The sequence below is a fragment of the Lontra canadensis genome, unplaced genomic scaffold (genome assembly GCF_010015895.1).
Source record: "Lontra canadensis isolate GAN:19392208 unplaced genomic scaffold, GSC_riverotter_1.0 scaffold1, whole genome shotgun sequence".
Taxonomy (NCBI): Eukaryota; Metazoa; Chordata; class Mammalia; order Carnivora; family Mustelidae; genus Lontra; species Lontra canadensis.
Genome location: NW_022630995.1, coordinates 101,243,917 through 101,262,667, shown reverse-complemented (window position 1 = coordinate 101,262,667; position 18,751 = coordinate 101,243,917). Strand labels below are relative to the sequence as shown.

At 40.0% G+C, this 18,751-nt stretch overlaps 1 protein-coding gene across 2 annotated transcripts in view; it reads right to left on the bottom strand.

Annotated features, from left to right (window-relative positions):
* Nucleotides 1-10,966, bottom strand: part of PPA2 (inorganic pyrophosphatase 2) — an 85,241-nt gene extending 74,275 nt beyond the window's left edge. For both annotated transcript variants that reach the window (XM_032860520.1, XM_032860529.1), the window contains exon 1: nucleotides 10,758-10,966. In XM_032860520.1, coding sequence (XP_032716411.1) covers nucleotides 10,758-10,938 — 181 coding nt within the window. In that variant the 5' untranslated portion in view covers nucleotides 10,939-10,966. The remainder of the gene's footprint in view (nucleotides 1-10,757) is intronic.
* Nucleotides 10,967-18,751: the final 7,785 nt, after the last annotated feature.

Sequence of the window (18,751 nt, the reverse complement as noted above, 5' to 3'; positions counted from 1 at the left end):
TGGTATTTTGCTCAATGATGTATTAGTACCCGATAAAGAAGAATGAACTATTGATACACACAACAAAATGCATAAATCTAAAATGTATCATGCCAAATGAAAAAAAGACTCAAACAGTATCATTTGGATGACATTCTGGAAAGGGCAAAACTACAGGCATAAAGAGCAATCAGCGATTGCCAGGAGTTGAGAGCAGAGGGTGAAGGTGACTCAAGAGAGACCACGTGGAAACTGTTCAGGTGTGATGGATTGTTCTGTGTCTTGCTGGTGATGGTGTTTAAAAGAATCTATATTCTATCAAAATTCAGAACTGTTCCCCAAAAAAGACTCAATTTTACTATAGATAATTTCAAAAATAAATAAGAAAAAAAATAGGTTAAGAAAAACAAGTATTAAAGTACAAATGTAAGCTCTTGTTCCAATGAACAGTCACCAATCTGTGATTCCTAGTTTTAAGCCACAAAGATAAGGTAGGTTTGAGAAAAATAAAATCCTCTGGAAGATTATGTCAATCATTACATTTGGGACCCATCACTATGATGGGAATTAACAATAATCTCTTCAAGCAGCTGCATAAACCAAGGAACTTTGTTACTAAAATTAAGGAAGTATAGGAAATTTGACAGACCAGTTGGGCTGCCTTTGTAATTAAGAATAAATGATACCTCTAGCACATTGATTTGGTGTTAAATTTCTCTAAAGCTCCAATGCTCCTGTTAACTTAGGACAAGCCCCAACAAACTTATGATTTAGAATGAAAGCACACTACTCAAGCCTGAGGAGAAAATGGGACTGTGATCATTAAAAGCTAAAGATTTATGAAGTGTGCTGAGGTAAACCGGGATCTAAACATGATATTCAAAGACTATGATACTGCCAATGCATGGGTTTAAGCTTTTGTCTAACCTGCATCTTGGAAAGTAAAAAGAGTATTAGTGGGTGACTGGTCTGACTTAGAAAACCAATACCTACTAGCAGCCATCTGAACCACAAAATAGTATAGATTAAAATGTACTAATGAAGAAAAAAGAACAGAATTATATCTGCAATAATAAAAATAAAATATGGCTTTAGATGTCAGATGATAATGCTTTGATTGGGAAATATACCAAAAACTCACACAAAGCCATGAATTCAGAGACCAAGAACCTGACTTCTAATTACTGAGCTTGAAAAACTCACTCAATTTCTCTGAAACTTAATTTTCTCAAATTTTTTCAATTGAGCAATATGTAGTTTGTAAAAGGTAATGCACTAGATACGGGAATACAAGTGCTAAAAAGTGAGCTAAGCCCACAGCCAAGACAGGGCTTGTACTTCCTCATCTCCATCAGCACCACCCAGTAAGTGCAAAGACAAAGGAGTCCTCTTAGGATTATCAGAAAGCTCATCATTGACCTAATGCAGAAAGGGAGGATGAGACCCCATCAAGTTTTCTGGGGTCAGTGCTATTAGTATGCCAGCATGCTCCAGAGTGTTAAGACTCTCGAAAGCTAGATGTAAAGATAGGTGCTATCTATCCTGATCCTCAGTAAAATGGAAAGGGTAATCCATACTTTACACAGGAGACATAGACAGACACATGAGGTCCAGGCAGCAAGCGTTGGAGCAATGTGTGCCACTCCGTAAAGATGACAGAACTGAAGCACGGGATAAAAACGGCCCCTTCTCAGAGCCTCAGAATCAATCAGTAATAATCCTGAGTTAGAACTTCAGTATTTGAAGCTCAGTCTGATTGTTTCTTTAGATTTGAAACCAAGTTGTTGCTGCCAACTTGCTTTTTAAAGTATCTATTTTGGGGGCACCCGGTTGGCTCAGTGGGTTAAGCCTCTGCCTTCAGCTCAGATCATGATCTCAGGGTCGTGAGATGGAGCCCTGCGTTAGGCTCTCTGCTCAGCGGGGAGCCTGCTTCCCCCTCTCTCTCTGCCTGCCTCTCTGCCTACTTCTGATCTCTCTGTCAAATAAGTAAATAAAATCTTTAAAAAAAAAAAGTACCTATTTTGCTGTTTAAACAAAGCAATCTATGTACATGATTGACAAAATATAGCAGTCTTCACCTCTCTCCAATCCAGATCCACTGTCAAAGCAAAATTTTTCACCTCTTTAATTTACTTGAGGTCTAGTAATTATCTACATCTCTCCAAATAATGTATTTATATGGTTAGTTTTTGCCTTACCAATTTTAGAAATTATCTATTGATTCTAATTTTAAGAGATAAGTTTAGTTCATTTCACTCCCAATCTGTTCCTCTTAAATTCTTTACTGACCAATCTTTTTTTTTTTTTTAAGATTTTATTTAGTTATTTGACAGAGATCACGAGCAGGCAGAGAGGCAGGCAGAGAGAGAGGAGGAAGCAAGCTCCCTGCTGAGCAAAGTGCCCAATGTGGGGCTCGATCCCAGGACCCTGGGATCATGACCTGAGCCGAGGGCAGAGGCTTTAACCCACTGAGCCACCAAGGCGCCCCGTCTACTGACCAATCTTAACATTTACAGCTTTATTCCTTGTTTCACCAAACACATACAGTATTTGACTGTACTACCTGGTTTTATACTTCAGTCCCTTTATCCTTCTCTTAATTTTTATCTTCTGCACTTTTATTTTTTCATTTCAAGGTTGATAAATGTTCTATACTCATACTGAATTCTCTATGCCTTTCCTATTAGTATATTTTCAAAATTTCTCTAAAGATAGGAAAAACTTGGGAGTGTTTGTTAAACAGGTCTCTGGATCTCCCATACCTAGGGAATCAGAATCTTAAGAGAAATCTGGATAGATTTTTAGCAAGCACCCACAAACACTTCTTACACCGAAGTAAGTTTGAGAAGCACTGTCTATGTATTGATTTTTGGCCAAGTATAATGTTATAATTAAATTTCCTCTCCTGTTCAGCTTGTTTTGACTTGTGCTTCTAATTCTGTTTATTCCATCGTCAGTCATAATTCTATCTATAAATTATTCAAATGCCTCACAGATTCCACAAAGACTATGGATTCTCTATACACAAACAACTCTCTTTGAAAATCTCTATCCCCTTGCTGCAATAAAGACTGCATGACTTTCTGGCCTCGTAAGACTCTGCTTCTTTGGTCTCCAGCTCAGATCTGTTTCCTGGATCCCATGCATTCATCTCTTTTGGTTTACTTAGTTGTTTTGCAGGAGCATATCCCTAACTTGTATTCTGTAAGGAAGAATGCATAGGAGGTAAATTTCCCAAGTCCTTAAATGTCTGAAATGTCCTTATTTGGTCTTCACCCTAGATTGATGATTGCCTGGGTAAATTCTAGGAGGAAAGTTATTTTCTCTCAGAATCTTGAAGGTTTTAAGCATTCATTTGTGCTCATAAGTCAAATATTAGTTTGATTCTCACTCCTTCTAAGGTGAGCTGTTTTCCCTTCCTCCCCGGCCCCATACCTGAAGACTTTCAGGAACCTCTTTATAAAAGCCTCAGTTTTCTGAGATTTTGCAATGTATCTGGGACTCAGAACATTAGGGTCCTTAAATTCTTAGATTTCTTCTACCATCTCTTTGATAATTATCTCTCCATTCCTTCTGGCACTCTTATTAGTCAAATATTGGACTTCGTAGATTAAGTCTTATGTCTCCTCTACCTCCATTTTCTATCTCCTTGACATTTTGTTCTACTTTCTGTGGATTTCTTTACCTTTTAACTTTTCTGGTAGATTTTTTTAGCTTATATTCTACCTTATATTCTAACTTTTCTCTATTAGTTTTCCGGGACTGCCATAACAGAGGATCACAAACCTGGTGGCTTAAAACAACAGATCATCTTTTGTCCCACTACACCACCTATTGAGTTCTTTGTCTTTACAATATTTGAAAAGGTCTGTAATTATGTTTTCTTCATAGCTTCCTCTTCCTTTTTAATATATACAAGAGTTTCTAAAATCTCAGAGGACATTTATTGGACTTTTTAAAAATCAAATTCTCTTCTACTTTTTCTTTTCTACTTAATTTATAAGATTTTCTTAAATTCATCCATTCAATATTTACTGAACACATAAGTCCTGGGTATACAAATTCCCTCTTCTTATGGAATTTCTATTCTAGTGGGGGGGGCGGCCAAGTATAGAAGCAATGAATAGGAGTATGTTCTTACTATACTGGGTACAATAAGCATCAAAAAGCAAAAGAATGACAGCAAGAAAGGAATGAATAAGAGAAGAGATAAAAATTTAAATGGAAAGGACAGGGAAGAGCTCACTGATAGGTAATACTTCAGCACAGACCTAAATAAAGTGAGGAAGCAGGTCAAGCAGATTATCTAGGGAGGAACACTGCAGAGAGGCCAGGACAGCTGGAACACACTGATCAAAAGGAAGAGTGGCAGGTGACGAATTCAGAGAGGAAGTCCAATATTAGTCACACACAACCTTGTATACTGTGGTGAATATTTTAAGTTTATTTTGAGCGAAATGAGAAGTCACTGGGGTTTTGAGCAGAGCCTGGACATGATCTGACTTACATGTTAAAAGGATCAAGGTGACTTCTGTGTGGAAAGCAGACTCGAGGGGGACCAGGGTGGCAGCAGGAGGAAGAATCAGAAGGCTACTACAATTGGCAGGTGGAAGATGGATTAAGTCGCAAGGGGGAAGTGGAGAGAAGTAACTCTTCTGGATACACTTCAAAAGCACAGCTGAAGGGAGAATACCGAATCCGAAGCGGGGTTAAGAGTAAGAAAGGCACCAAGAATGATTGCTGAGTTACTGGTTACAGGTTTGAGGACAGAAACAAACAACCGAGCAGGTAGAGGAATCCAGAGTACTACACATGGTAACCCTGAGATGTCTCTGAGACGTTTAGGTGGAGACGACAGAATATGTTTACTGGATGTGTCAATCTTGAGTTCGTTCACGAAGAGATTCAGGCTGTTGCAAATCTGGGAGGCACAGATTTATCTAAAACTGGGGGGCTGAAAAGCTCAATAGCTACAGTCAGCAAACCGCCGCCCACGGCCTGTTTGTACCTGTGTAAATAAAGTTTTCTCAGGCAAAGCCATATTCATAGTTTACTCTCTCTGGCTGCTTCTATGCTAGAAAGGTGGAGTTAAGTAGTTGTGGCAGAGACCCTATGCCCTGCAAAGCCTACTAGTTACCATCAGAGCCCTTTACAGAAAACATTAGCCAACCCCTGCCCTAGAGAGAGAACAGACAGAGATGTGGGCCAAGTACTGAGCCCGAGAGCATTTCAAAAGACCAGCAAAAGAGACTGCTGGAGAAGCCATCAAAATAAAAAGCGTTGTCCCCGAGACAAAAAGAAAAAAAAAAAAAAATGTTTCAAGGAAGACAAAGTGATCGACTATGACAAGTTCTGTTGATAATCCACATGAGATGAGAACTTAAAATTGATCATTGTATTTGTCACATGCAAGTCGCCTTTTGACCAATGAGTTTGGTAGAGTGGCAGCAATAGCAGCAGGAGTGAAAGCCTGACGGATGGTGATCCTTGACAATTTGGTTGATATTTAATAAGAGACTAGAAAGACTGATGTGTACACGAGACGAGAAAGCCTTGTTGAAAGTCAGCTTCCCGTGGAGACACAGGGGTAAGAAGTTGGCTATTACACTGGGGGGCGGGCCATTCTATAACCCTCCACTGTCTTCAATTTCTGTAGAAGAAACCAGCCCATCCCACAGGCCCCAAGCCTCCATGATAAACATCTGTGTGCTATTCCATAATAAAACTGACACCAACCCCCTGCATTAAGCTCCACATCCCCCTCTCACCCTCTCTCCTATTGGACATTAACCCCGCACAACCACTGTGGGGTTCTGCACCAGAGTCTGGCTTCTTATTCTACAGACTCCCCACAGCACATATACTTACATTGGGACTTCCTCCACGCTGTTTCATCAATAACCATACCTCCAACTGTTTTTCATGTTCTATATGCATTCTGAAATCTCCAGCTCTGATGGATCCTTATTTGTTGTTTTAGGATTATCCTTTTTTATTCACTTATAATCACTGTAATAGGATATTCGCTAGGAGGCAGATCAGACAAACAACTGCCATCTTGTCTCAGTATTTTGCTTTGTCAAAAATAATAAACTAAGAATTCTGTCCTGCCCGTCAAGCTATACTGCACACGGTCAGACAGTGTTAATTAAAGCTTTCCCTTCAACTAGACTGAAATGAGATTTTATTCTATTATTTTGTAAATTACCTACATTTTTCTCTCAAAACAGCAAACTGTAGTAGGATGAAAGTTTATTAATGGTATTAGCAAGTGAGAACACTGAACGGAGTACAAAACTTGGATTTGATAGTATGTGTATACACCAAATAGCTACATGTATGCCAAGTACCATCAGACGATTACAAATTATTACTAAAAACCATATATAGAGGTTCTTTTTTTATCCCCCCCATGTATAGAGATTCTTACTGGAAGTTTAGCAATGACAAATACCAAATAGATACAAGTAATTTTTCAATATTCACACAATAACCATTACATTCTATATGTTCTCTATAAAATTCTAATTCTATGATATAAACCAACTTAAAAAAAGGTTTTAAGAACTCATATATTTAAGACTCAAACATATATTGTGTGGATTATTCACAGGAAATTTTATTAAGTCCAAATGTATGGTACAGTCAATGGCAGATTCCATCACCTACCCCTCAAGTGATGTGCTTAAAAAAAGAAAACCTATAGTAATTTCAACTTAAGTATATACTATGAATGATAAAACAAATTCACTGTTAAAGAACTGTATGATTCATTCTTACTCTAAATAAAAGCAACATGAATTACCTACAGCACAATGACTCAAAGTGAATCAGTCACCTACCCCATAGTTACAAAAATCCAAACTATGGAAAGCATAGCTTCTACTCATCTTTGAGAAAATGTAAAAAAAAAAAAAAAAAAAAAAAAAAAAAAGAATTTTTTTTTTTTTTTCCTTTTTTTGAGAGTGTGTGAGCAGGGAGAAGGGCAGAGAGACAGAGACAATCTTAACCAGGGCTCCATCTCAAGATCCCGACTGAGATCATGACCTAAACAGTATCAATGATATCGAGTCAGAGGCTCAACAAAGTGAGCCACCCAGGTACTTCATGAATTTTCAAGTTACTAACAAAACAAAGACAGACCTGCAGGTTATCAAAGGAATGTTGACATGCAGTGCTCTCTTTGGTCCCATATAAACAAGTCTAACTTCATTATGATTTCACAATTCAAAAGACTGCAGAACAATATCCATTAAAACCAAGACTTGGGGGGTGCATGGGTGTGGCTCAGTCAGTTGAGGTTAATTTTGGCTCAGGTCATGATCTCAGGGTTGTGAGACTGAGCCCTGCCTAGGGCTCCACACTCAGCAGAGAATCTGCTTCTCTCCCGTTACTTTCACCCTTCACAGAATATGACAAGAATTTTGGTCTTACATCTTGAAGTCAAAAGGAAAAAAGAAATGATAATATTAAATATTTACCATGCACCATGTGTGAGACACTGATAATCTTACACACTTGATCTCATTTAGCTATCACAAGCAATTCGATAATATCATTAGTACTATCCGTATTTTGCAGATGGAGAAATTGAGCTGAGGGATGTCAACCAATGCCCAAGATAGTCCAACTAGGCCTACAATCTAAGTGCTTTGATTACTAGTCTAAAACTTTCTCCAACACACTTGCTTTTGGAAGTTTCAGTTATCACCTCACCCAGCGCCTCCCCAACTGAATTTCATGAAACTCCAGGGTCATTAAAATGTTAAAATGTTCTAAGAAATATGGGCTCTGGGGTTCAAATCTTTATAACAAGTTACTTTATATCAGAATTTCCCAGATCTTTAATATGCACGCTGTGACTCTCCAAGAAGGTGATAAAATGGGAAGTGTTCTGCTCCTTTATTAAACCATTAAGTGCTTTGTATAAAGAAAACCTAATAATAAACTATGGTATGTCTGTGTTCAACTCAGTACAGTTTGGAAAAATGACAATCTAGTCCAATCTCCTCTTTCCATGGTTTAATAAAATTGAGATACAGGTAAGTTAAATGACTCCGTCAAGGACACATAGAAAGTTAATAAAAGGCCAGGGCTAGTACCAAGGAGACTTGATGAGTCCTGCCAGGATGCTCTTTCCCCTATATCATCCCATCTTACTTCAGTACTGTTTCTACAAAGTTCAGTGCTAATTAAAAGGGAAAAAAAAGTATTAAACCTATCATTTATTCGGATTCTCCTGAATGGCAGTACAGAGAAACCATTTACAGAAATGAAGCTCAAAAATGGTCTACCTCCCAGTGCAGTATTTTAGAAAACTGGAATATATTTGGAAATGATTTTACTTCAATAACGCTGAACAACACTTTTCAGCCAAGTAGTGCTGCACTTGTGTTTTTCTTCTAGTATGTACAACTACATACTAGTACTTCATGTAGACATTGTCAACGCTCAAAATACCTAATTTGAGACCATCTTTACAAGAAGCAATTTGTTCACTGTTTTCCACTTCCTCCCTTACCCTAAAGGGGCTTCTTTTCACTTTGTCCTACCCTTGCCCGCAAGCAGAAAACATGCTGGGCCAAGGATGCCACCTGGCGTTTTAGACCAGGAACTGTTTAACCTGACATACCTTCCACTCAGTTTCTCACCACCTGGCCCCTTCCCCAAACCATACTCTTCCAATTCTTGCCTTTTCTCTTCCTTCCTATCATTTACCCTAACTCAGTGAACATTTTTGGCATTCTAGTTACAGAAAAATTATGAGGTGAATACACTGTAGCTAAAAAACAAAAACAAAAACAAAAACACAGTGTAAAGTCAATACAGCCTTGGAAACGCCCTAAAAGAGACGCTCTGTCCCAAAAGAGAATGTTAAAATATCTAATATTTATCCAGTGCAGGAGGATCAGCACCAAAAAGGACCCTGAAGATCACCGCTAGGTCATCTGCATTATTTCACAGCTAAAAAAACACCCTGTAAGAAATGAAGCAATCACCTGCCCAAATAACAGTGAGAGCTCATGGAAGGCACAGGGTGAAGGCCTAGGAGTCGTCATTTCAAAAGCCAATGCTCTGTCAACTATTCCATATGACCCAGACTCCTCGAGATTTTTTTCTGTTAACCCTCAAGTAAAATATTTTTCAGTGTTTTTATATTTTTCCTTAATTACCTATACTGACATCATTACTCTCTCTGAAGTGCAGGGCTCGTAACTAAAATCTCCTCAGTGCCATGTCTAACTGTGTCTAGCACACTTGGTAAATACTTATTGACTTTTTGGTCTATTATTACTGTACTTATTGCAAATCTAGAATATTTTCACCATGTTATGCGTTTAGACAAGCTTTTATCTACTCAAAAACCTAACTGCCATTTCATAACACTGTGCCCCAAATTACCACATCATACATAACCTTCTGGAACACAAGCCACGCAGAAATTTGGGAGTTCTTGTTAAGGGTTCCTCTCCACCTGAGGAGTATTGATTGACTAAACAAGGATGGGAAAGGATATGCAGCATGGGGGAGGGGGAAGCAACCAATTTTGAAGATATTTTAATATCGGTTGCATCATAATCCATAAAGTATACTCAGTTTTCTCTCCCATAAAATACTCTTCGACCCTAAGTTCACGTAAGATAGTGGAAACATTTTATAAATTACAGATAGCAATAATCACAGATATTATTTCTAATAATTTATATTGTAGATGCTCTGACTAATCACTTTATACACACTTTATCATGAAATTCTTACAGCCCTGTTTTACAGATAAGAAAACAAAAAGCAGAGCAGGTAAAGAAACTCATCCGGGGTCACGGAGCGAAGAGCTGAAAAATCCAGGATTCCAGCTTAGATCCGAAAAGCCCCCAAAGCTAGTGCTCCTAAGAAATGGGCTTATAAGGCAAGGCCGACTTTACAGAAAAAAGGTACTACCTCTCTCAGGGCTTGGAAGTCATTAGGCATGAAGGCAACTCAACCAACCTCCCTATCTTCACCCCACAGTGAAATACGTGGGTGCAAAGAAAAATGAGAATAAATAACGGGGACCTGGGTCGTTTTCTGACTTAGCCGGTCAGCTCAGTGCCCTGCAACTCTCTTTGCCCTCTGGGGTTTGTTCACTGTGAGAAGACAGGGCTGGCCGGGAGCCAACTAGGCTCTTGGTCCAGCACCTCATTCAAAGTGCAAATTTGTGAATATAAAATCGTGCTTCTGGGAGATGCTTCGCCAGAGTCTCCCCCACTCCATCCCCACCCCTCAAAAAGACCCACTGGCCTAAGCATCTCCAAAGTTGCGACCGCCTTTCCAATTGCAGGAGGCCCTCACTAGAAGGAGCGTGGTTACGCCCACCGAGAGGGCCGGTCTGCTGGCGGACTCTGCCCTGCCCTTGCACAACTGAATTACCGGAACCCTGAGCCGCTGCGGGGCCTTGCCTAAGGCTTCGGGGCCGCGGCGCGGTGACCGCGGGGCCCCTGCGCCTCGGCCTGCCGCTGGGGGAAGGCGGTTGGCCGCGCCCGGGGCAACTCAGCGCGGCGCCACCGGCCGCCCACCACACTGCGTCTCTGCGTTCCGCGTTTGGGGACTCACGGCGCCGCCCCCCTTGCCGACAGCTCCCGTGGCTCGGCGCGGGCCCCTGCATGCGGGGAGGTGGCCTGGGCTGCTCGGCCACCACCGCAAGCCGGAAGGGAGGAGGGAGGAGGCCTCGTGGACCGCACAGGCCCCACCCCGAGCCTCCCCTGGTGCGCCGCCCGCCGGGGGCCTCTCGAGCTACTTACTGAAGAAGAGGCGGTAATCGGGGGAGTAGAGCTGGCCGCGCTCCTCCGTGCGGTAGAAGGCCTGGGCCATGGCGCCGTGCGGCCCAGGCCCTGCACTCTTTCCCCGGGGCAAGCGGGCGGCGGCGGGGGGTCCCGCGCGCCAGCCCCAGCCGGTGCGCAGGAGCGGCAGCAGCGCGCGCATGGCGTTGACGGCAGTCGGACTCCGAGCAGGGCGGCGCTGGGGGATCCTGGCCCAGCCGCGCGCCGGTGCCCCCTACTGGCTGGAGCCATCCCTTCCGCCCTGGGCTTGGATTTAGATCCCGCGCCCCCGCCAGTCTCCTGCCGGGCCTGGAGACTTCGATCAGAGCAAACAGAGCGCCCAATAAATTGCCAGTGACGCGCGCAGTGTGTACGCTGTGTCCAGAGCGAGGCAAAGATGAGCAAGATTACATCCACCACCCTGAGGAGCTCACAACCATTTATTAATGCGTATATGCATTTATTCCTTCACTCATCCACTCAATATTTACTGTCATAATATTTTTATTACAATGATAAAAATTGAGTGATTATTCTGTGCCAGGCACTGCTCTAGATTCTGTCCAATGTAGAAGGCAAGCATTGCACACACAAAAACACCATGATGAGTCATAGTGAGACATCCTTGTGAAGATTTGACAGGTAACTTGTCAGGTAACCTTGTGAACGTAACTTCTTCAAATGATTATCTCTTCCATGAGGCCTTTCCTATTTAACCCAACTAGAGATGATTTATCTTTTCTTTTTCTTACATTTTCACTTCTACAATGGCACTTGGTACCAGACCTATATGTTTGTGAACCTGTCACGTTTTCTATTTCACGCGAATCAACCCACTGTTTAACATTAACAAGTGAGCCAAACACACCGGAATTAAGATTTAGTATCCTCGCAGGGTGTAGCAGCATGCCCAGCCATAATAATGGCTCTTTTGTTGTGGAGTTAAGTTGCTCCTGGGAGTCCCTTTTACCAGATCTTTCTATTAGCATATGAAATTCTGGTTATCCACTTTCCAGGAAAACTTGAAGAAACAATTTTCCGTAGGCAGTATCTCCATTTCTCCCCATTTCAATTCAGATGACCTTCCTCCACCTTCTCAAGATCACCAATGACCTCCAGTCAGTAGGAAGTTCAATTCTCACAATAAATCAGAATGAGAGAACCCAGAAGAAAGCAGTAAAAAAGATTGTCTTATCAGAAATGAAAACTTTTAAAGAAAATTAACTATTGTAAGGACTTATTTAGCTAGAGCGCTTCCATTGGGTTAAACAATAATTTTGTTGTTTAAAACTTAAACTGTCCCTGCCCCCCTTCCCCCAGGGGACTTACTTAAAAACAAGTCCCGGAAACCAGTCACAGGTAACAAAGCCCAAATACAAGGGTAGGTCAGGCCAGGTGGAGACATCCGATCAGTGGGGGGGCGCATACAGTCTCCCTAGATACCAAGGAGTCTGGGCCCCGCCCTTTAGGCACCTTTTGGGCGCCAATTCTGACCAAGGTGATAGGCTGGTTCAGATATCTACTAGGGTAAATTGTAACTCAATCGGTCACTTAATGTGTGACCTAACATGACTGTGCAGCTTTCTCTGTGTGTTACAATTTTATTGGCCACCTGTGCGTGGCCAGGCCCAACCGCATGGTCTTAGCCCTTAAAAGCTAGTCTGTGAAGCAGAGAGACGTCGCCCTCTCTGTAAGAGGCGTGGCCCCGAACGTTCGGTTTGATTCTTGATATTTGGCGCAAAATGAAGCTTTGCTTGACCTTCGCTTTGTATCAGTCTCGCTCCTTTAATCATGCACCCATTATTGGGGGACCTTTCAGTATCTGTTATTCAATCCATAAGTGAAAACAAAAATAGTAGCAATTTTACAGAAAGAGGCAAAAAAGGTGCACTTACGGTCTGCAAAAACTAAGTGAAAAAAAAAGGGAAGGCCTTTTTAAAATTATCTCTTAAAATACTGTAATAAAAATCGGGTTCTAAGTTACTATGCACAATGAATATGTAAATTCACGAAAAAGATAATTCTAACTTAGAATCCTAGCTCTTATAGCATAAGACAAACATCTTTGCCAAGATTATATTAATTTATATTAATTAAGTCTGATTATGGATCTGATTCTAGTCTAAACTAGTTTCTCTCTGTATTCCATAGCTGCAAATTACATCCTCTGGTTCTTAATTTTAACAAGATAGACAAGATTTTTAAAAATGGGTTGAAACAAACCTTTACTTATAAAAATCTGCAAGCAGAAATTTCACCAAGATGTTTCTATATCCATCATCTAACTTTATATAAAGATAATAGTACTTATATCTGTTGTGCCCCAATAATGGGTCCGTGATTAAAGGGGCGAGACTGATACAAAGCGAAGGTCAAGCAAAGCTTTATTTCGCGCCAAGCATCAAGAATCTAACCGAACGTTCGGGGCCACGCCTCTTACAAGAGAGGGCAACCCTTCTCTGTTTCACAGACTAGCTTTTAAGGGCAAAGGCCATGCGGTCGGGCCTGGCCACACACAGGTGGCCAATGAGATTGTAACACACACAGGAAACTCCACAGTGATGCTAGGTGACCAATTGAATTACAATTTACCCTAGTAGACATTTGAACCAGCCTATTACACCTTGATTGGGATTGGTGCCCAAAAGACTCCCAAAGGGCGGGGCCCATACTCCTTGGTAACCAGGGAGACAGTATGCACCTCCCCCCCACCCCCCACCCCCCCATCCCTCCACCCCCCCACCTCCCCCCACCCCCATCGGATGTCTCCACCTGGCCTGACCCACCTTTGTATCTGGGCTTTGTTAACTGAAGCTGGTTTCTGGGACTTGTCTCCAAGTAAATCCCCTGGGGGAAGGGGAGCAGGGACAGTTTCTAAATAGGTCCTTACAATATCTAGATGGTGGTCAGGATTTTTAATCAACATAAATGTCTGAAGGTAGATGATACAGGGTTTCCCATGTAAGAGAAACAAGTTATTTCTGTCTTGTTGGTCTTAATGTGTTTAATTTCCATTACTAAGTTCCCCCTCCTAGCTCAAAATGGCTGTTACAGCTCCAATCATCACACCCTCATTTCACCTAGAAAGAAAGACAGAAAGAAAGAAAGAAAGAAATGAAAAGAAGAAAAGATAAAAGAAGGTTATGCCCTTCCCTTAAGAACACATCTCAGAGGGGCGCCTGGGTGGCTCAGTGGGTTAAGCCTCTGCCATCGGCTCAGGTCATGATTCCGGGGTCCTGGGATTGAGCCCTGCATCTGGCTCTCTGCCCCGCAGGGAGCCTGCCTCCACCTCTCTCTCTCTGCCTGCCTCTCTGCCTACTTGTGACCGCTGTCAAATAAATAAATAAGATCTTTAAAAAAAAAAAAAACCACACATCTCAGAGACTGTAACACTACTTTTACTTACATTGTATCAAGCAGCACAGTGTACGGGCTACAACTAACTATAAACTGGCAGCCTATTTCTCTGGGTTAACAGAGGCCCAGATAGAAATTAGATGTCATAGGACTACAGAAGAAGAAGAAATGAATACTAGAGGACAACCGGCAGTCTGCCACAAACATCATTTTCTTCCTCTATATTGTCCAACTACCTTGGAAAGTTCTGTGAGAATTCTACATATTTCTCTTCCAACTATGAACTAGGTTCACATCCTTCCCTGTTAGGCACCAGGATTCTTTCAATTTTGCCAATTATTTCATGACAGTTAAAACTAAGAGACTCATCTAATTTTCAGAAAGGATCTGTAAGAGATGTTGTCAGTAACCCCTTAGACTCTACTTAGATTGCAGATCCTAAAATGTTTTTGTCAACAGTGGTGGCTTTGTAATGTGTAAGCTTGATCAGGCTAAACTGAAAGGCAGAATCTCCCATAAAGGTGTGGGGAGGGAGGATTTACTTTTGTGCATGTATCATAGTGGCTATATAATTTTGTTTCATCAAGTAGAAAAAAAAAAAAAGCTTAATTGTTCTCTTAACCTTTGAAGTTCAGATGTTTCAACAAGATAAACCCTACTGAGACAATGTTATAGGCTAATTTCTAATGATCTATAGATTCTTTTTTTTTAAATTTTTTAATTTGATCCATAGATTCTTAGAATAAGGCCAAACCCGGCAGAATATTCTAGAGCATGAGGAGCTAGAGTTGTCCAGTGTAAGGCCAAAATCACTGGGCCTTTATAACCCCACTGATTGGATATGGGCTTCCCTAGAAAGGGCATGATATGGAAAAGGCAGCAAAGGCCAGCCCTGAGAAGGCTGACGACTAAAGCAAAGTCTTTCGTTAAAGGTGGCACAAAACTATCTTCTCCCAAAGCTAGGAAACTGTGGTAGAGATAGGAGTTGGAGCTAGAGAAAAATTAGGTCATCAGTGAATCCCAATTCTGTTTCTGCTTTGAGCATTGGTAAGTGTAATATAAAATCTAACTTGGATAGAGTTGTCGTTTTCTGAAATGCTGGATTATCCTGCTAGAAAATGAAAGAATTTTGGAATTGTGGAGTAGTCATTTATGTGTGATATTTTGTAAAAGCAGCATATGTCTCTAAAATTAATTGTGATCCTTACTTATATATCATGATAAATAAACAAATTTTAAAATCTGCTAATTGCCATTGCTTATGCTTGCTAGCCAATGGTTAACTTCAGGGACTGGGTAGGATATAATATAATATGTATAATATAGTAGGATTTAATAAAAGGAGAATTTTAAAACAATTTTGAACACTTTCTACTTTATCTGTTTAGGGACACACAATATTTCACTGGCCTTTTGAACACTTTATCTAAAGGGCAACTTTGAAAATATTTTCATGTTACCAAACATTTAAAACATTTGTCATATTATCATAGAAATGTTGCAAAAGTATTTCTAAATGTTACCTAGAGTTCCTATTCATCCTCTATTTTTGATCCACATTTTTCTTCTTCTAAATACAGGTCAAAGTTCCAGATCATTTCTCACTTAAATATTGACTTTTATTCTACTGAGGAGCAAAGTTATTATCATGACAATGCAACAAAACAAAATGATTTTTGTCTGTGAACTTTAGATCTCTAAACATATTATGTTAAATGCTGTTGTGTTTTTATATAGTTATTTTTATAAAAGCCATGATACCTCAAGAAAATAAGAGAAGATGATGATAGGAGAAAATATTTGCAAAAGATATATCTGATAAAGGACTATTACCAAACTATACAAACAACTCTTAAAAATGAAAAATAGGAAAACAACTTAATTTTTAAAATTGGTAAAAGAAAGAACAAAATAGTGAGAGATTGGTTAAATAAGTTTATGGGTAACAGAGCCTGTCAGTTGTCCCCCAACATCAGCCCTCCCCTTCATTTACAGCAGAAGAATTTTTTATTTCTCCAGATAAAAATTATACTCTCCAGCTTCCCTTACAAAAGGTGTGACCATGTAACTCAAGTCCCCCAATGGGACATCTAAGAACATTCCCTAGGAAAATCTGGTGTGTATATATACATGTATGTATATATACACACAATATATGTATATATACACACAATGGAATATTATTCTGTCATGAGCATGGAGGGAACTTGAGGACATTAGGCTAAGTGAAATAAGTCAGACAGAGAAAGACAAATACTGCGTGATCTCACTTAAATGTGGAATATTAAAAAAAAAAAAAGAAAGAAAAGTTGAATTCATAGAAATAGAGTAGAATAGCAGTTGCCAGAGACTGGGAGTTAGAAGAAATAGGGAGATGTTGGTCAAAAGGTACAAGTTTCCAGTTGTAAGTTCTAGGGATATACTGTACACCATGGTAACTATAGTCATGCTAAGAGAATAGATCTTAGATATTCTCACCACAAATACATACAAAAAAGATAATCATGTCAGGTGATAAAGCTATCAGATAACATTATTTTGGTAATGATTTTGCAATATTACATGCATAAAGTCATCACACTGTACACCTTAAACTTACACAGTCTTAAATATTAATTATATTTCAATAAAGCTGGGGCGGGGAAGAGAGGGAGGCAGTTAGCTCATCCTTTACCTCTTCCTCTTCATCATTTCTCACATTCTACCTTGTCCATGAAGGTAAGGGCCATGCGCTGGATGAATGGAGCTCTGAGCTGAAAGAAGCTTGCACGCCAGAGGACTTTGTGGGCCAGAGGGGCTAGATAGCTCCAGAATACATACCTTGGAACTTTTACATAAAAGAGAAATAACTATTTATCTTATTTAGCCACCAATATTCTTTTTTTCTTTCTGTTTTCTCTCCCAGCTGAATTTAATTCTAATCTTCATTTTCTTCTTCTTGCATAGAAAATATGTTAGGAGAAATTCTGAGAACTCCCCTCTTTACTACCTATATAATTTTATTCAAAACGTTGTAAAAGTATTACATGAACTGTTACTTAGGAAGTACTTAAATTAAGTTACTTGTATTAGAAAGAAAAAATATGTTATAAGTTCAACTCTAAAAACCAACTGAAATGGTATTAAAATTAGGGAATTTTAGTTGAAACTTAAGGTAGGAAATTTTTGCAAAACTCATATCTAATAAAGAATCAGTATCGAAAATATCCTGAAAGAACTCTAAAAACTCAACAACAAGAAAATAAATGACCCAACTAAAAAACAGGGAAGAGCTCCAAAGAGATACCTAACCACAGAAGAGCTACAGATGGGAAATTAGCATATGAAAAGACACTACATGTCATTTGTCATTGGAGAGATGCAAATTAAAGCGACAATGAGACATCACTACACTCAGAATAGCTAACATCCAAGACACTGACAACACCAAATGCTTCCAAGATGTGGAGCAACAGGAACTCCCATTAATTGTTAATGCAAACAGAAAATGCTACAGCAAATTTAGAAGACAGTTGAGCAGTTTTTTTAGAAAACTAAACATACTCAGCATGCAACCCAATAGTCGTGGCTCCTTCGTATTTATCAAAATGAACTGAAAACGTATGTCCACACAAAAACCTGCACATGATGTTTATAGCAGCTTTATTCGTAATTGCCCAAACTGGGAAGCAACCAAGATGTCCTTCAAGAGGTGAATGGGTAAATAAACTGTGGTCCAAAATAATAATAATAGTAGAAGTAGTAATAATAATAATAATAAATGTGATCCATCCAAACAGTGCTAAAAAGGAAATGAGCTATTAAGCCATGAAAAGACATGCACAAACTTTAAATGCATGTTACTAAGTGATTGAAGCCAATCTGAAAATGCTATATGCTGTACAATTCCAAATGTATAAATCCTGGGAAAGCCACAACTACAGAGACAGTAAAAAGATCAGTGGTTGCCAGAGGTTGAGAATGGGGGGACAAATGAACAAGTAAAGCCCAGAGGATTTTTAGGGCAGTGAAACTGGCCTATATGATTCCATAATGATGGATACATGTCACTATGAAGTCACCTTGACCCTTCTAGCCTAGAACCTAGTAGTCTTCCGGCCTTAGTAAGCCCCTTAACCTGCGTGATTAACTAACCTTTCTTTGTACATCTATAAATCATGCATTCTTTCCTAGAAAGAATAGAGCCCTTCTGCACAACACAAAGCAGAAATCAAACCCTGTGGCACAGCCTCCAAGCACTGAGATAATGTCTGTAGCTGGTACTATTGAGTCTGGACAAATGTTAACTGCCCTAAATTCCTTAAAACCGCCTGGGCCAGGCAGAACCTTCAGAGTTGGCCATTGGACAGAGCCTGTCTTCTCCCTAGGTGGCCAGCATCTTGAATAAAGCCCATATTACTTTCTGATCAAAACTCATCTCTTAAATATTGTCTTTTTGAGCGACAGGCAGCTAGCTGAACTTGGGTTTCCATAACAATTAACCACTTCTCAAGATGCATAGAATATCAAGACCAAGAATGAATACCAATGTAAACTAAGGAATTTAGGTGACAATAACGCATCAATGTGGGTTTGATTGTAATATAAGTACCACCACTCTGATGAGGGTTATTGATAGT